Source organism: Canis aureus, chromosome 1 (genome assembly GCF_053574225.1).
Source record: "Canis aureus isolate CA01 chromosome 1, VMU_Caureus_v.1.0, whole genome shotgun sequence".
Lineage (NCBI taxonomy): Eukaryota > Metazoa > Chordata > Mammalia > Carnivora > Canidae > Canis > Canis aureus.
Genome location: NC_135611.1, coordinates 45,538,661 through 45,554,251, shown reverse-complemented (window position 1 = coordinate 45,554,251; position 15,591 = coordinate 45,538,661). Strand labels below are relative to the sequence as shown.

The following is a 15,591-nucleotide window of genomic DNA, read 5'->3' as shown; positions in this document are numbered from 1 at the left end:
TTTTGCAAGTGAAAATAGCAGCACTTTCTTATATACCCTATTTGCTCTTGACACTCATATTTGTAATTTTATATTTCACAGATAGCACTTTTTTACCACTCACTTTATTTGGCTTTGTGAATTATGGAACAGAAGTAAATGAGCATGATCCTCTTCTCTTTAGGTCTGCAGGGTCTAAATAGAAGAATTCAGCTCACACACATTAAAGAACATATAGACAGTATAAAGTTACAGCTCATAAAGTAGAATCAGACTGTGTAGCAGTAAGTGAGACCTTAACAAATCTCCTCTAACCTCATTTTATAGATGATGAAACTGAGGCTCAGAGTAGTTTAATGTCTTCCAGAAGGTCATGGAGCTAGTTACAAGGAAGGCTGAACTTGAAAGCAGGTCGTATGTTTTCCGGTGAAGTCATGACCAAGTTCTCCGTGTGACTGGACCTGTGGTCTTTTCTTTGGGTCCAGGATTAGCCTGTTTATGTCCTCCCATCTTCAGGGGACCCTGGCTATTTAATGGTCACATCCCTAACAGAGAGGGAGTCACCTCGCCAATAATTACATAGTTTTCATTGTCCCTGATATTTGGCTGTGTAGCTTCTTAGGAATAAGCCTAATATTTTTACTTAAAATTATTTTAGATAAATAAGGAGGAAAATCATACTGTCCTTGTGAAGTCTTTGACCCCCTTGTTTTTCTTCTACTTAGAATGCTTTTAAAATTTCAAGGGTTAGAGGTTGCCTTTTACTGAAAAATTAACTGGTTTGGTGTCCTGGCCTTTTGTTGTTTGTTAAAATCTTCTATCTTGTAATGGAGTTTGAATTTTCATAGCTTTATGGATAGCATATCTATCACACAAATATTAACTTATATTTGAATGATTGATGAACCATTTTAACTTCTGTGCTAGTTTTAAATGAAGGCTTTTACGGAGCCTTCTGTTCTGTGGCTTGAATTTTTCCATAACAAATTTGGGACAGGTTTGTGTGCTGCTTTCTTCTAAATTCAGATACATGATTCACATGTTACATTTCCTCAACCTAAGTGTATGTGCTGCAAAGTTTGGATGGGTCAGGCTTCCCTGGGCAGGAGTGGATGCCTACTGCTCTAAGTGAAATAGACTTAAACATGTCTTTATGTGCAAAGTATTTACCCTCCATGGCTCACTAGTTTGCTTTCCAGTTATTTCCAGTGATTTTTAAAATTTTGTTGAATTCATCAGTGAAAACACCTTTGAAATGTAAAATATTGAAAGAGAATTTAGCATGAAATAATGATTTTTAAGGGGAGACATTCTTTTGGTTTACTTTATTATTTTATTATTTAAAAAAGATTGTATTTATTTATTCATGAGAGACACAGAGAAAGAGAGAGAGAGAGAGAGGCAGAGACACAGGCAGAGGGAGAAAAAGGCTCTATGCAGGGAGCCTAATGCAAGACTCAGTCCCAGGACTCCAGGATCACGCCCTGGGCCGAAGGCAGGCGCTAAACTGCTGAGTCACCCAGGGATCCCCCATTCTTTTGGTTTATATTTTAATTTTGTGATTATGTTCATGCTGGATTTTAATTTTGCACAACTGCTTTGAAGTGTGCCGTTATACAATACACTTTGAATTTTTTACCTTTATGCCAATGGTACAGTTAAGCTCCAAAAGAAATTTATAAGGAGCTAGAAATATTTTTTAGCATTTGATCCATAAGTTTATTCATTAAAAATGTGCTTCTAGTGTTTATCTTTGACATTTTCTTGAGAATATATACATTTCTTGGTTATACAGTTCAGTAAGGAAGAACTTACTTTGTCATTTATACTAAAGCAACTCATCACTTCTCTTGAATTCAGCCTCCCAGTAACTTCAAATGTCTAAATATAGACAAGAGCCAGGTAATTTGAAAAGATGAAGGGGAGGAATGGCTTCTGAGTAACAAAATAGATGCTACACAGTTACAACTTTGCCCATAGGAAATTTTCTAAGCATCTCAGTTTAAAACCTATTTTTTTCATCTTAAGGCAAAGCTCTTACAAGCCAAATTATGTGGTTTTCATGCCCACAGCAGGTTAGAAGTAGCAAATAATGGGGAATTTTAGGGATTTTCACATGACAGTGAAGCAGGAAAGAAAAAACGTAATGCAGTAAACACAACTCAAAAAGCATCACATCTTTGTTTAGTGGGAAGGCACACTGGCAGCATACCCAACTCCAGGATTAATCCAGTAACCATTGGTGTTTGCAATGTTGACCCTGTATCATTTAGAAGAGGTTTAGAATATACAGTGAACTCTAAGAACACAAAGAAACAGGATACATTTTTTAAAAATCAGTGCACCTAATTTATTTTAATCCACCACCCAACTTTGTCCAGTCTTAACATATTGCCATATTTTTCATGTCTTTTTTTAAGACCTAAAATGTTGTAGGTATGCAGGGAACCCCCTTCTGTCCCCTTTCTTTCTCTCCTATGAGTTTACTCTCTTAAAATTGATATTCGTTCCCATGCATATGTAGATATACACACACACAAACACACACACAGACACACAGAGGAAGCCATAAAAAGTAATGCTTTGAAGTTTTTTATTTTTTTTTATTTTTTAAAGATTTTATTTATTTATTCATGAGAGACAAAGAGAGAGAGAGAGAGGCAGAGACACGGGCAGAGGGAGAAGCAGGCTCCATGCAAGGAGCCCGACGTGGGACTCCATCCCTGGTCTCCACGATCATGCCCTGGGCCGAAGGCAGGCGCTAAACCACTGAGCCACCCAGGGATCCCCCGAAGTATTTATATAAGTGGAATCATGCTCTACATATTTTCTGTCACTTGATTATTTTGTATTTTGGGATCTGTGTTGGTAACACCATTTACTTACTCATTCCTGTTGATGGCCTTTATGTTTTCCACCTTTTCTGATGCTATGCATGCATTCACACTTCTTAGGTGACCTCAATTGATATGGAGGAAAATGTTCCCGGTGTTATCTATGTATCATGTGTCAGATAGCCTATGATTTTAAAATTTGTCTCAAAACTCCATCTAGTATCCATAGATAATAGGATGTTGGCTGCATTCCACCTTATCAGACTGTATTGTTTGCTAAAATTCCTTTTTGTCCTTCTGTAGAGACTGACAGCCAATACAGGAAGCAAACAGCGTAGTCGCCTTTCTGTTATGGCCCAGTACCTCTGCAATGTTCAGCACATCTTGACAATTCCTGGTCAGGCTTTTGTCCCTAAACCAGAGGTAAGTTTCTGTTTATTTGTATATCTTTGTTCATCTGAGGATGTGTTATAGGAAATTATCTCTAGAATTTGGTTGTCATTTGTATACAAGCTGTACTTTTTCTTTTTCTCCAGAATAAGAAAAACCACACTGTGTGAATTGTTCTTGTCCTAATTTTTCTCCCCTTCATAGTGACCAAATGTCTAGGTTTATCCGTGTTACTGTAGTAGTGGTGGAGTGTTACTGTTATCCGTGTTACTGTAGTAGTGGTTATTGTCACCTTGTACTCTTAAAGGTTTTCCAGTATGTAAGATAAATTATATAGTCCCCTAATCCTCAAAAAAAGAAATCAGTATTTATTTTGTGATTTCTACAATCAGGTTACATCAAATATTTTTTATTGTGAATTTTTCCATCTTTTTTTTTAATTGAAGTAGTTTAACATCCAGTGTTATGTTTCAGGTATGCAACATATTGATTCAGCAGTTTTTATACATTACTCAGTGCTCACACAATAAGTAAAGTCACCATCTGTCATCATGCAATGTTATTACGGTATTATTGAGTATAGTCCCTATGCTGTACTTCTCATCTTCATGACTTTTTTTATAATTAGGAATTTGTACCTCTTAATCTTATTTATTTTACCCATCTTCCCTCCCACTTTCCCCCTGGCAACCTTTGTCCTCTGTAGTTAAGTCTGACTTTAGGTTTGTTTCTTTGTGTCTTGCTTGTTCATTTATGTTTTAGATCCATATATAATTGAAATCTTGGTATGTCTTTCTCTGTTTGACATATTTCACTTAGCATATGCACTCTAGGTCCCTCCATGTTATCACAGAAGGCAAGATCTAATTCTTTTTTTATGGCTGAGTAATATTCCTGTGTGTGTGTGTTATACATACATACATGCATACATACCACATCTTCTTTATTCATTTATCTATCCATGGACACTTCGACTGCTTCCATATCTTGGCTGTTGCAAATCATGCTGCTCTAAACAGGGGTGCGTATATCTTTTCAAATTAGTGTTTTTGTGTTTTTGGGTAAATACCCAGTACTGGGATTACTAGATTGTATGGTATTCCTATTTTTAATTTTTTGATAAATGCCCAAGCTGTTTTCCACAGTGGTTGCATCAGTTTACATTTCTACCAGCAGTGATAAGGGTTCCTTATTCTCCACATCCTCACCAACATTTGTTGTTTCATGTCTTTTTGGTTCTAGCCGTTCTGACAGATAATATCTTATTGTGGTTTTGATTTGCATTTTCTTGATGAATAGGAATCTTGAGCATCTTTTCATGTGTCTCTTGGCCATCTGTATGTTTTCTTTGAAAAACTTCTGCTAATTTTTTATTTGAATTGTTCCTTTGGTGTTGAGTTGTGTAAGTTCTTTATATAACTTAGATATTAATCCCTTATCAGATATATTATTTGCAAATACCTTCCCCCAATTCAGTAGGTTGCCTTTTTGTTTTGTTGATGGTTTCCTTTGTTGTGTAAAAGCTTTTAATTTTGGTATAGTCCCAATAGTTTATTTTTGCTTTTGTTTCCCTTTGCCTCTGGAGACATATCTAGAAAAATGTTGCTATGGCAATGTTAAAGATATTACTGCCTATGTTACCTTCTAGGGGTTTTATGGTTTTGGTCTCACATTTAGGTCTTTAATCCATTTTAAGTTTATTTTTGCGTATGGTGAAATAAAGTTGTTGAGTTTAATTCTTCTGCACGTAGCTGTCTGGTTTTTCCAGTACCATTTGTTGAAGAGACAGTGTATTCCCCATTGTATATTCTTGCCTCCTTTGTCAAAGATGAATTGAGTGTATATTTGTGGATTTCTGGGTTCTCTGTTCTGTTGATCTACGTTTCTTTTTTTATGCCAGTACCTTACTGTTTTGATTGTTGTAGTTTTGGTAGTATGTCTTGAAATCTGGGATTGTGATACCTCCAGCTTTGTTCTTCTTTCTCAAGATTGTGTTGGCTATTTGGGGTCTTTTGTGGTTCCATATAGGTTTTAATATTATTTAGTCTAGTTCTATGAAACTTGCTGTTGGTATTTTGATAGGGATTGCATTGAATCTGTAGATTACTTTGGGTAGTATGGGGCTTTTAACAGTGTGGGTTCTTCCCATCGATGAACATAGAATCTTTCTATTTGTGTCATCTTCAATTTCTTTCATCAGTCTTTTATAGTTTTCAGAATACAGGTGGTCACTTCCTTGTTAAATTTATTCCTAGATATTTTATACTCTCTGGTACAATTATAAATGGGATTGGTTTCTTAATTTTTTTCTGCTACTTTGGTATTAGTGTAAAGCAATACAATAGATTTCTGTATATTAATTTGGTATCCTGCTACTTTACTGAATTATTTATCAGTTCTAATAGTCTTTTGGTGGAGCCTTTAGGTTTTTCCATATATAATAACATGTCATCTGCAAATAGTGACAGTTTTACTTTTTCACATCAATTTGGATGTCTTTTTTTTTTTAAGATTTTATTTATTCATGAGAGACACAGAGAGAGAGAGAGAGGCAGAGACACAGGCAAAGGGAGAGAAGCAGGCTCCATGCAGGGAGCCTGACCCGGAACTCGATCCTGGGACTCCAGGATCACGCCCTGGGCCAAAGGCAGGTACTAAACTGCTGAGCCACCCAGGGATCCCCAATTTGGATGTCTTTTATTTCTTGTCTGATTGCTGTACCTAGGACTTCTAGTACTATGTTGAATAAAAGTGGTAAGGGTGGGCATTCTTGTGTTGTTTCTGATCTTAGAGGAAAAGCTCTCAGTTTTTCACCATCAAGGATGATGTTAGCTGTAAGTTTTTCATATACAGTCTTTATTATGTTGAGGTATGTTTCCTTTAAGACCACTTTGTTGAGAGTTTTTATCATGAATGCATATATTTTGTCCAATGCTTTTCCTGCAAATATTGAAATGATCATATGGTTATCCTTTCTCCTATTAATGTGATGTATCACACTAACTTGCAAATATTGAACTACCCTTGCCATTTCTGGAATAAATCCTACTTGATTGTGGTGAATGGTTTTTAAATATATTGTTGAGTTTGGTTTGTTTATATTTTGTGAGGATTTTTGTATCTTTGTTCATCAGAGATATAGCCTGTAGTTTTCTTTTTTTGTAGTGTCTTTGATTGGTTTTTGTATGAGGGTAATGTTGCCCTTGTAGAATGAATTTGGAAATTTTCATTACTCTTCTATGTTTTGGAATGGTTTAGAAAGTATTAACTGTCCTTGAAATGTTTGGTAGAATTTACTTGTAAAGCCATCTTGTCCTCGACTTCTGTTGTTGAGTTTCTTTTTTATTTTATTTTATTTTATTTTATTTTATTTTATTTTATTTTATTTTATTTTATTTTATTTATTTGTTTTTGTTGTTGTTGTTGAGTTTTTTGATTACTGATTTGATTGTGTTACTAATAGTCTGTCCGAATTTTTGTATTTCTTCCTGATTCAGTTTTGGAAGATTATGTTTTCTAGGAATTCATCCGTTTCTAAGTTGTCCAGTTTGTTGGCATATAATTTTTTGCAGTATTCTCTTGTAATCTTTTATATTTCTGTGGTATTATTTTTTCCCTCCATTTCTGATTTTGAGTCCTTTTTTTCTTGAATCTGGTTTATCAATTTTATCTTTTCAAAGAATCAGCTTTTGTTTTTGTTGATTTTTCTTTTTTAACCTCTATTCATTTTTGCTCTGAGTTTTACGGTTTCCTTCCTTCTGCGAGCTTTGGGCTTTGTTCTGCTTTTTCTGTTTTAGGTTGTATGGCTAGTTTGGTTTTTTGAGATTTTACTTGTTTCTTGAAGTAGACCTATGTTGCTATAATCCACTCTTAGTACTGCTTTTGCTGCATCCCAAAGATTTTGAACTAATGTGTTTTCATTCTCATTTGTTTCATGTATTTTTTTTCTCTTTGATTTCTTGGTTAACTCATTCATTGTTGAATAGCCTGTTGTTTAGCCTCCATATATTTGTGTTCTTTCCACATATTTTACTATAATTGACTTCTAGTTTTATACTATTGTGGTTAGAAAAGATGTTCACTATGATTTGTCTTAAATTTATTGAGATTTTTTTTGTGGCCCAACATATGATCTGTCTTGAAGAATGTTTCATGTGTACTTGAAAATAATGTGTATTTTGCTATTTTGGGATGAAATGTTTGTGGATGGAATATATCTATCTGTAAGGCTCTCTGATCTGTGTGTTACTCAGAGGCACAATTTCCTTGTTGGTTTTCTTTCTGGATGATGTATCCATTTATGTAAGTCAGGTGGTAAAGTCCCTTGCTATTATAGTATTATAGTCAGTTTCTCCCTTTTTGTCTGTTAATAATTGCTTTATGCATTTGGGTGCTCCTATGTTGGGTGCATGGCTATTTATAATCACTAAATCCTTTTGTTGGATTTTTCCATTTATCATTATGTAGTGCTCCTCTTTGTCTTTTGTTAGAGTCTTTGTTTTACAAAGTCGTTTTTGTCTGATAGAAGTATTGCTACCCTACCCTGACATTTATCTTTCACTTCCATTTGCATGGTGTATGTTTTATAGCCTTTTACATGTAGTCTGTATATGTCTTTAGATCTGAAGTGAGTCTCTCTTAGGCAACATATAGTTGGATTTTTTTTAATCCATTCAATCCCCCGATGTCTTGATTAGAGGATTTAGTCCATATACATTTAAAGTAATTATTGATAGGTATGTACTTATTGCCATTTTGTTCATTGTTTTCTAGTGCTTTTTTTCATAGTTCTCTATTCTCTATTGCCCTCTTCTCTTGTGGTTTGATGGCTTTCTTCATTGTTATGCTTGAATTTCTTTGCTTTATTTTTCTTGTGTCTCTTATAGGTTTTTGGTTTGTGGTTACCAATAGACATGTATATCTTATGTGTATAGCAGTCTGTATTAAGTTGATGGTTGCTTAAGTTTGAAAACATTCTATAAGTACTAAATTTTTACTCCCCCCTCTGTATTTTATGTATATGATATAATATTTTGCGTCTTTTTATTTTGTAAAAAGTGAAATCCCTTGGCTGAGTTTTGTAGATATAATTGATTTTACTACTTTTGTGTGTTTTTTTTTTTTTAACTACTTTTATGTTTTAACCTCCATACTGGCTTTATTAAGTTGATGGTTGCTTAAGTTTGAAAACATTCTATAAGTACTAAATTTTTACTCCCCCCTCTGTATTTTATGTATATGATATAATATTTTGCGTCTTTTTATTTTGTAAAAAGTGAAATCCCTTGGCTGAGTTTTGTAGATATAATTGATTTTACTACTTTTGTGGGTTTTTTTTTTTAACTACTTTTATGTTTTAACCTCCATACTGGCTTTATTAATAAGTGATTTAATCTACTGGATTTATTAGAAGTTTGCTTTTATCTGGGAATTTTTTTCCTTTCATAATTTTCTTCTAGTTATGACCTTTTCTTTCCACTCAAGTCACTTTAACACTCTTGTAAGTCTGTTTCGGTGGTAATGATCTTCTTTAGCATTTGTTTGTCTAGGAAACTCTTTATCTCACCTTCAGTTCTGAATAGTAACCCTTCTGGATAGAGTAGTCCTGATTGCAATTGTTCTTCCATTTTCAGCACTTTGAATATATCTTGCTACTCCCTCTGGCCTACAAAGTTTTTGCTGAAAAATCAGCTGATAGGCTTTTGGGGTTTCCCTTGTATGTAACTGTTTCTTTTTTGTGCTTTTAACATTCTCTTTTTATTATTATTTTTTTACACTTTAATTATTATATGCCTTGGTGTGGATCTCCTTGGGTTAATCTTATTAGGAGCTTTCTGTGCTTTCTGGATTTAGATGTCTCTCTTCCCAGATTAAGTAAGGTTTCAGCTATTATTTTTTCACAAATTTTCTTCCTTTTTATATTTTCTCCATAGGATCCATATAATGCAAATATTATTACACTTGATGTAATACCTATTCTCATTTTTTATCCTTTCTTTTTGCTGTTCAGCGTAGTGCTTTCCATTACTCTGTCTTCCAGATCACCAATCTATAATTCTCTCTGAAATCTGCTGTTGATTCCCTCTATTGTGTCTTTTTATTTTCAGTTATTGAGTTCTCCATCTCTGACTGGTTCTGATTTATATTTTATCTTTCTTTGCTGCAGTTCTGACTGGGTTCATCCATTCTTTTCTCAAGTCCAATATCTTTATGACCATTCCTTTTATTTTTTATCAGGCATTCTACTTATCTTCATTTTGTTTAGCTCTTCTGCTGTGATTTTTGTCCATTCTTTCATTTGAGACATATTCCTGTCTCTTCATTTTTGTCTAGTTTTCTCTTTGTTTCTGTGGATTAGGGAGGTCAGTCAAATCTCATGGTCTTAAGAATAATGGCCTTGTGTAGAAGTCATATGGTGCCTCCTGGTCACTAGAGCAGGTGCTCGAGGGAGGTTTCCTGTATGGACTGCATATGCCATGCTGTTGTGGCTGAGCCATGTCTGTCTTCAGCCCAGTCAGCTGTAGTGATCCACTTTGCATGCTGTGGGTGCACTGGATGGGGTTCAGTCCTTGCATTGTCAAGGGGTCTCTCTGAAGACTACATGGGCTTGTAGGTGGGCAAGATCAGTAGTCATACTAGGCATTTGCAGTCAGCCTCTGCCACAGCTGTGGGCATGCTGAGTGGTAGGACTTTGTCCCTATGTAGCCAGCTAAAAGTCTCAACTACTAGAACTGGACATAATGCTGTGTGGGGTTATCTCTCCCTCTGCCAGGGCAGAAGTCAGTGTGGAGTGGTCCCACTACCTGCCAGGGCTGTTTGCTGTGTGTCATAGGGCAAGAGTCACTTGGGAAGGATGACTGCCAGGGCAGCCAGGTTAGATGGGGCCAGTCTGCCAGATGAACAGGGGGGGAGAAGCATGCAGTGCTAGCTAGACAGGTGAACAGTATCAATGCTGTTTTCCACAAATGGCCAGCTATCTAGGCTGAGAGAGAGAAAGAGAAGTGTTGTCTGCCAGCACTTTTGTTCTCAGAGAGTCTTCTGAAGATCCTTGTCCCACTCGTGAACATTTTGATATTAGTAAGTAAGTCTCCTTCATGTGTACCATAGGCACTTTTCAAATTGCTGGTTTTGTGCTGTGTTTTGGGTGGAGTTATTTATTACACTGGCTTTTTAAGAGTGGGTACTTCGTTTCTTATGCCCTCTTACTTTCCTGAAGTTAATCCCACTGATTTTTATTTTTTTTTATTTTTTATTTTTTCCCACTGATTTTTAAAGTACCCTAAATTAAGCCTCACTAGTTTTCAAAGCCAGATACAATAGGTACTTGGCTTCCCAGTGCCTGGGGTGCCTGGTGTCTGGTCTGATCCTCTGGCTTCTCTGTGCTTGTGTTGTCCCTCTCGTGTGGTTAGTCTCCCTCGGGATTTGGTTCCCAGCTGTATCTCTGATCCTCCCTCCCTTTCCAGTGTTGCATCCTGTCTGTGATTCACTGGAAGCTCTGTTCTGCTGGTTTTCTGGTCATTTCTAGAGTTAGTTGCACTGATGTAGCTATTATCTTCCTGTGTCCATGGAATGAGGTGAGCTCAGGATCTTCCTCCTCTACTGTCTTCTTCCTGTCCTCCTTTTTCCACTTTTTTGAAAGACCCTATTTTGGCAGTGTTACTTGTGATTAATCATCTGTGGAAAATAATTGGATATTAAACTAGGTTGTTAATATTATGTGCTAATTACAGAAGCATGTTAATTACAAAGTTTCTCTGCCCAAAATAAAAGTGGTGTCTATTTTAGTAAAACTACTACTACTGGATGAGTCACTACAGGACATGTATTATAAAATTCCATCTTTTTTGTCAAATGTGTATTGAGCAGCTACGGCATGTAAAGGCCCAGGCTAGGCAAAGCTAGGCGGGGTGGCTGGTGGGGTAAGGTGGGGAAGTTGGGGGTCATCCCAGTCAGACATGGAGTCTGCCTTCAGAGAGTTTATAACTGATGAGGAACAGATTTCTCCTTGCTTGGTGAAACTCTTGTAAAGTTTCCCTTATGTCATTTGAGATATATTAAGGAAAGTAGATAGTATGTAAAAAAAATTGTATTATTTAGATTTAGATATAGATTATATATTTAGAATGGGGCCCCAAACAATAAAGTTAGACCTATATGTACATCTTAAAGCACGGTCTGGGAAGTCCCCATCTGCTACCACCTTCCATTACCTCTGCCATGTTGTCTACCACATCTAGCTGAGCTTTTGGGTGACTGAAGGAATTCAGTTCATCTTCCACTTACAGAACAGAGTGTTTTCAACTTTTTCTAAGTCTGGCTCAGAGAACTCATTCTCAGTACCACCTACCTTTAGTATTTCAAGGTCTCAGACATTATAAATGACTTCTTCCAAAATAATAGATCCTATTAGATCCTAGACAGAATTCGGTGACTGGAGATATCTTTTAGGTCATCATCAGATTTAACATATTTGTGCTTTCAGGTATTTTCTGTCCTAGAACAGGTGGCCATTGTAATGAAGAAAATCAGTCAACCATATAGTTTTCTTTCTTCTTATAACGCACGTGTGTGTGTATATAGCATTTTGAATAGTGTCAGATCCAAATATATCAGAAACCAAGATCTTTACTTTTAGGCATTTATAGTTAGGGTTATTACCATAACCCCAGAGTCTTTTTTTTTTTTTCTAATTTTTATTTATTTATGATAGTCACAGAGAGAGAGAGAGAGAGAGAGAGAGAGAGAGGCAGAGACATAGGCAGAGGGAGAAGCAGGCTCCATGCACCGGGAGCCCGAAGTGGGATCCGATCCTGAGTCTCCAGGATCGCGCCCTGGGCCAAAGGCAGGCACTAAACTGCTGCGCCACCCAGGGATCCCTAACCCAGAGTCTTTAAGCTGTTTAAATTTTACCAAAGACTTCTTAAAGAGGATTTTAGAATATTTTTAATGGACTGTTTTTCATTGATTTCATTATAGTTGAGGGCATTTGATTGTGTTTAGAGGTTGTTACCAACCTTGTCTTTGATCTTGGGGAAGATACACATGTAGTTAGTTGATTAAATGTTTCTTCCTTTAGGATTAAGGCCCCATGAAAATATTTAGAAAAAAACTAGCTGTATTTTTGGTTCACTTTATTGAGGGATGTTTGCTTTTTGGCAAATTAAACATTCACAGCAATTTTGTTTATATGCTTTTCATCATATTATAAATATTACATGCAGGGAGTTTATTTGTAATCTAGTAAAGCAGTTGTCAAGGAGGAGAAAGAATGAATTATGATAAAGCAAAACAGTAAATCAAATGATTAAATATTGGTTCTAAAAGAATTCTCGGGACACCTGAGTGGCTCAGCGGTTGGGTGTCTGCCTTCAGCTCAGGGCATAATCCCAGGATCCAGGATCGAGTCCCACACTGGGCTCCTTGCAGGAAGCCTGCTTCTTCCTCTGCCTGTGTCTCTGCCTCTCTCTCTGTGGTTCTCATGAATAAATAAATAAAATCTTTTAAAAAATAAATAAAAATACATAAAAGAATTCTCTGCTGCTCTGAAGTAGTTTTACCATTATAGAGCAGAGCAGGAATACTCTGAGGAAAGCCAGAAAATATTTGACTGATAGTTGTATTGAGCAAATTTTTTAAATTTTTATTTTCTTAAGTAAGAAAGGGGAAGAATTTTATAGAGAATATAAAATAACAATATAAGGCTGTCCCTTTGGCTAAACCTTTCTATACACAAGAAGAGAAAGTTATAAACACAGCTAACTACAACACAAGTAGAATATGCTAAGTGCTAAAATAGAAGTACAGGCAGGTTCGTTGGGGAATTGAGAGAAGGAGGTTAATTCTCTATCAATACTGAAAAAAATTTACTAAAATTCAGTATTCTCAACCAACCCTGAGAATTAGATATGAGAACTTTTGTGGTATTTCAAGAAGAACTTATTTATAACCACCTTGGATTTTTTTCCTATGAGAATCTGTAATCCACTGTTTATTGGTCTTTAGACTAACTTACAATCAAGCTTTAATAACAGAACTTTTACTTCCAGGAAACTGTAACAATCCTGTTTTGGCTACTTGACCTAAATTATTACTTAACTTGTTACTTTCATTAACTTCTCTAGTACTGTCCCCAAAATTTGAACCCCAAATTCTTTTCTATCTACGGAAAATGCAACCTCTTAGAGTCATAAAATTAGACTAATTGGCTTACTCTATGTGTCTTAATCTCCTAGAGTTTGTAGTATATAGAATTTAAGTTAGAATTTTAAAATTGTGTATTTCCTTTTCACTTTTGAGTTAATAAAATGATTTTACCAATGACAAGACAAAATATTTCTTTTGCAGTGCATATTCATGACTAAAAAATCCTTCCATGAAAAATAAAACTTGTTTCAAGCTGACATGTTTATACCCCTGAGAATCCACATATTTCTGGGATTCTGCAGTAATTTTTTAAGCTGATCTTCACATTAGTCATGTTTGAGAACTACTAAGCTATTAGCTAAAACCTCAAAATTCTGTGTCATTTTTTTCTTTAAAAATTATGGTCATGGGGCTCATAACCTAACACACTTCCAACAGGGGTGTCTGGGTAGCTCAGCTGGTTAAGCATCCAACTTGGCTTAGGCTCAGGTCATGCTCTCAGGGTCATTATCTCAGGGTTGTGAGATTGAGCCCCACATTGGGCTCTGAAACTCTCTCTCCCTCTGCCACTCCCCACCTCACACTCTTTGTCTCTCTCTCTCAAATAAAATAAATATTTAACATACTTCCAACAGAATGGATAGGCTTTAGGTCTAACCACTATACTCAGACGTAGTAGGGAAGTCACTTTAAAATGAGAATTTCAACTGGCTCATTTGATTAGCATAATAGAAGCAGCATACTTTAGTAGAAAAACTAGAAGTATTTCAAAGGAAGCTAGATCTACTGGAATTCGAATGTTCTTAGTTATTAGAACTTGGTCAGGTTAATAGACTGAACCTATCCCAAGTTGATACAATAATGTCATCCTTGAAGGATTGTTTTGAGAAATAGAGATAATCTGTGTGAAGTAATGTGAGTATCTCGCATTTGGAGGTGGTCAGTGGAATGTGGTAGTTATGATTATAAGCAAATATTTTATGGACTAAGTTGGTATATTCTGAAATAGCTGTATAGATTTTATTTTTTAAGACCTTTATATAGTTTATATCTAATTTTATGTATTAAGAGTACTGCATATGCAACAAGTCATCCATAAACATGGTACAGATTTAAAGCATATCGTCAGTACAATTTTAGATGAATTGATGACACACCCATGACATTATAAAGAAAAGGTCAGGACTTGAGGCATCCATGCCTGACCTTTGAGGATCACATTTCAGAAGCTTTTAACTATCCTTGCTGACAGCTATCGAGGCCTTGACTTCTTTTTTTTTAATTTTCTTTTTAAGATTTTATTGATTTATTCATGAGAGGCACAGAGACACAGAGATATAGGCAGAGGGAGAAGCAGTCTTCCTGTGGGGAGTCTGATACGGGATTCGATCCCAGAACCCTGGGATCACGACCTGTACTGAAGGCAGATGCTCAACCATTGATCCACCTAGGTGCTCTGAGGCCTTGACTTCTATGTGAAATAATCTTGATCTTAGTAAAATGGGTGGATCCACATAAGAAAACTATTTTTCATGCCTTTGTGTTTTTCAAAATCTGATATTAAGGTTCATATTTTTGTTGTATGTTATCTTGTATTTGAGAATCCTTTGGCCATAAGGTCAGAAGACTTAAGTTCTTCTGCTTAGCTAATACTCTTCTGTGTTAGGTCTGGTTTTGTGGAATCAGAGATTGAGGTATGAATTTTTAGGAAACTACTCTCAGAAGAGTAGTTGGGGTGAGGAGGGAGTGCCTAGGTAGCTCAGCCAGTTAAGTGTCTGCCTTCGGCTCAGGTCATGATTTCAGGATCCTGGGATCCAGCCCTGGATTAGACTCCCTGTTCAGCAGGGAGCCTGCTTCTCCCTCTCCCTCTCCCTGCCACTCCCCTGCTTGTGCACACATGTTCTCTCTCTCTGTCAAATAAATCTTTAAAAAAAAAAAAAAAAAGTAGTATGGGAAACAGATTAAAGGAAGGGGGGAAAAGCTAGGCAGGGATATTTTTCTGCCTAGAGACTAGCTTCAGCCTGGTCCCACCAGATCAAAGGGTGGCGGGGAGAAGGGGAGCTCTGGGGCACAAATTATCCCACAGAGTCAGTCAGGGGAGCAGCCCTTGGCTCATGGCCACCTCCTAGGAGCAGCGGTGCCCTAACCTACCAAGGGAGGCAAATCCAGATCTGTGAGCCATTAGCACCTTGCACTCACAGCAGCTAGGGGATGGATGCACAGCCCAGTGAGAGTTTGGGCAAGG

General features: G+C 36.4%; 1 protein-coding gene across 1 annotated transcript in view; it reads left to right on the top strand.

Annotated features, from left to right (window-relative positions):
* The window catches only part of TFB1M (transcription factor B1, mitochondrial), a 70,784-nt gene that overhangs the window by 33,404 nt on the left and 21,789 nt on the right, over positions 1-15,591 (top strand). Inside the window, exon 5 of the mRNA XM_077897960.1 lies at positions 3,117-3,236. Coding sequence (XP_077754086.1) covers positions 3,117-3,236 — 120 coding nt within the window. The remainder of the gene's footprint in view (positions 1-3,116; positions 3,237-15,591) is intronic.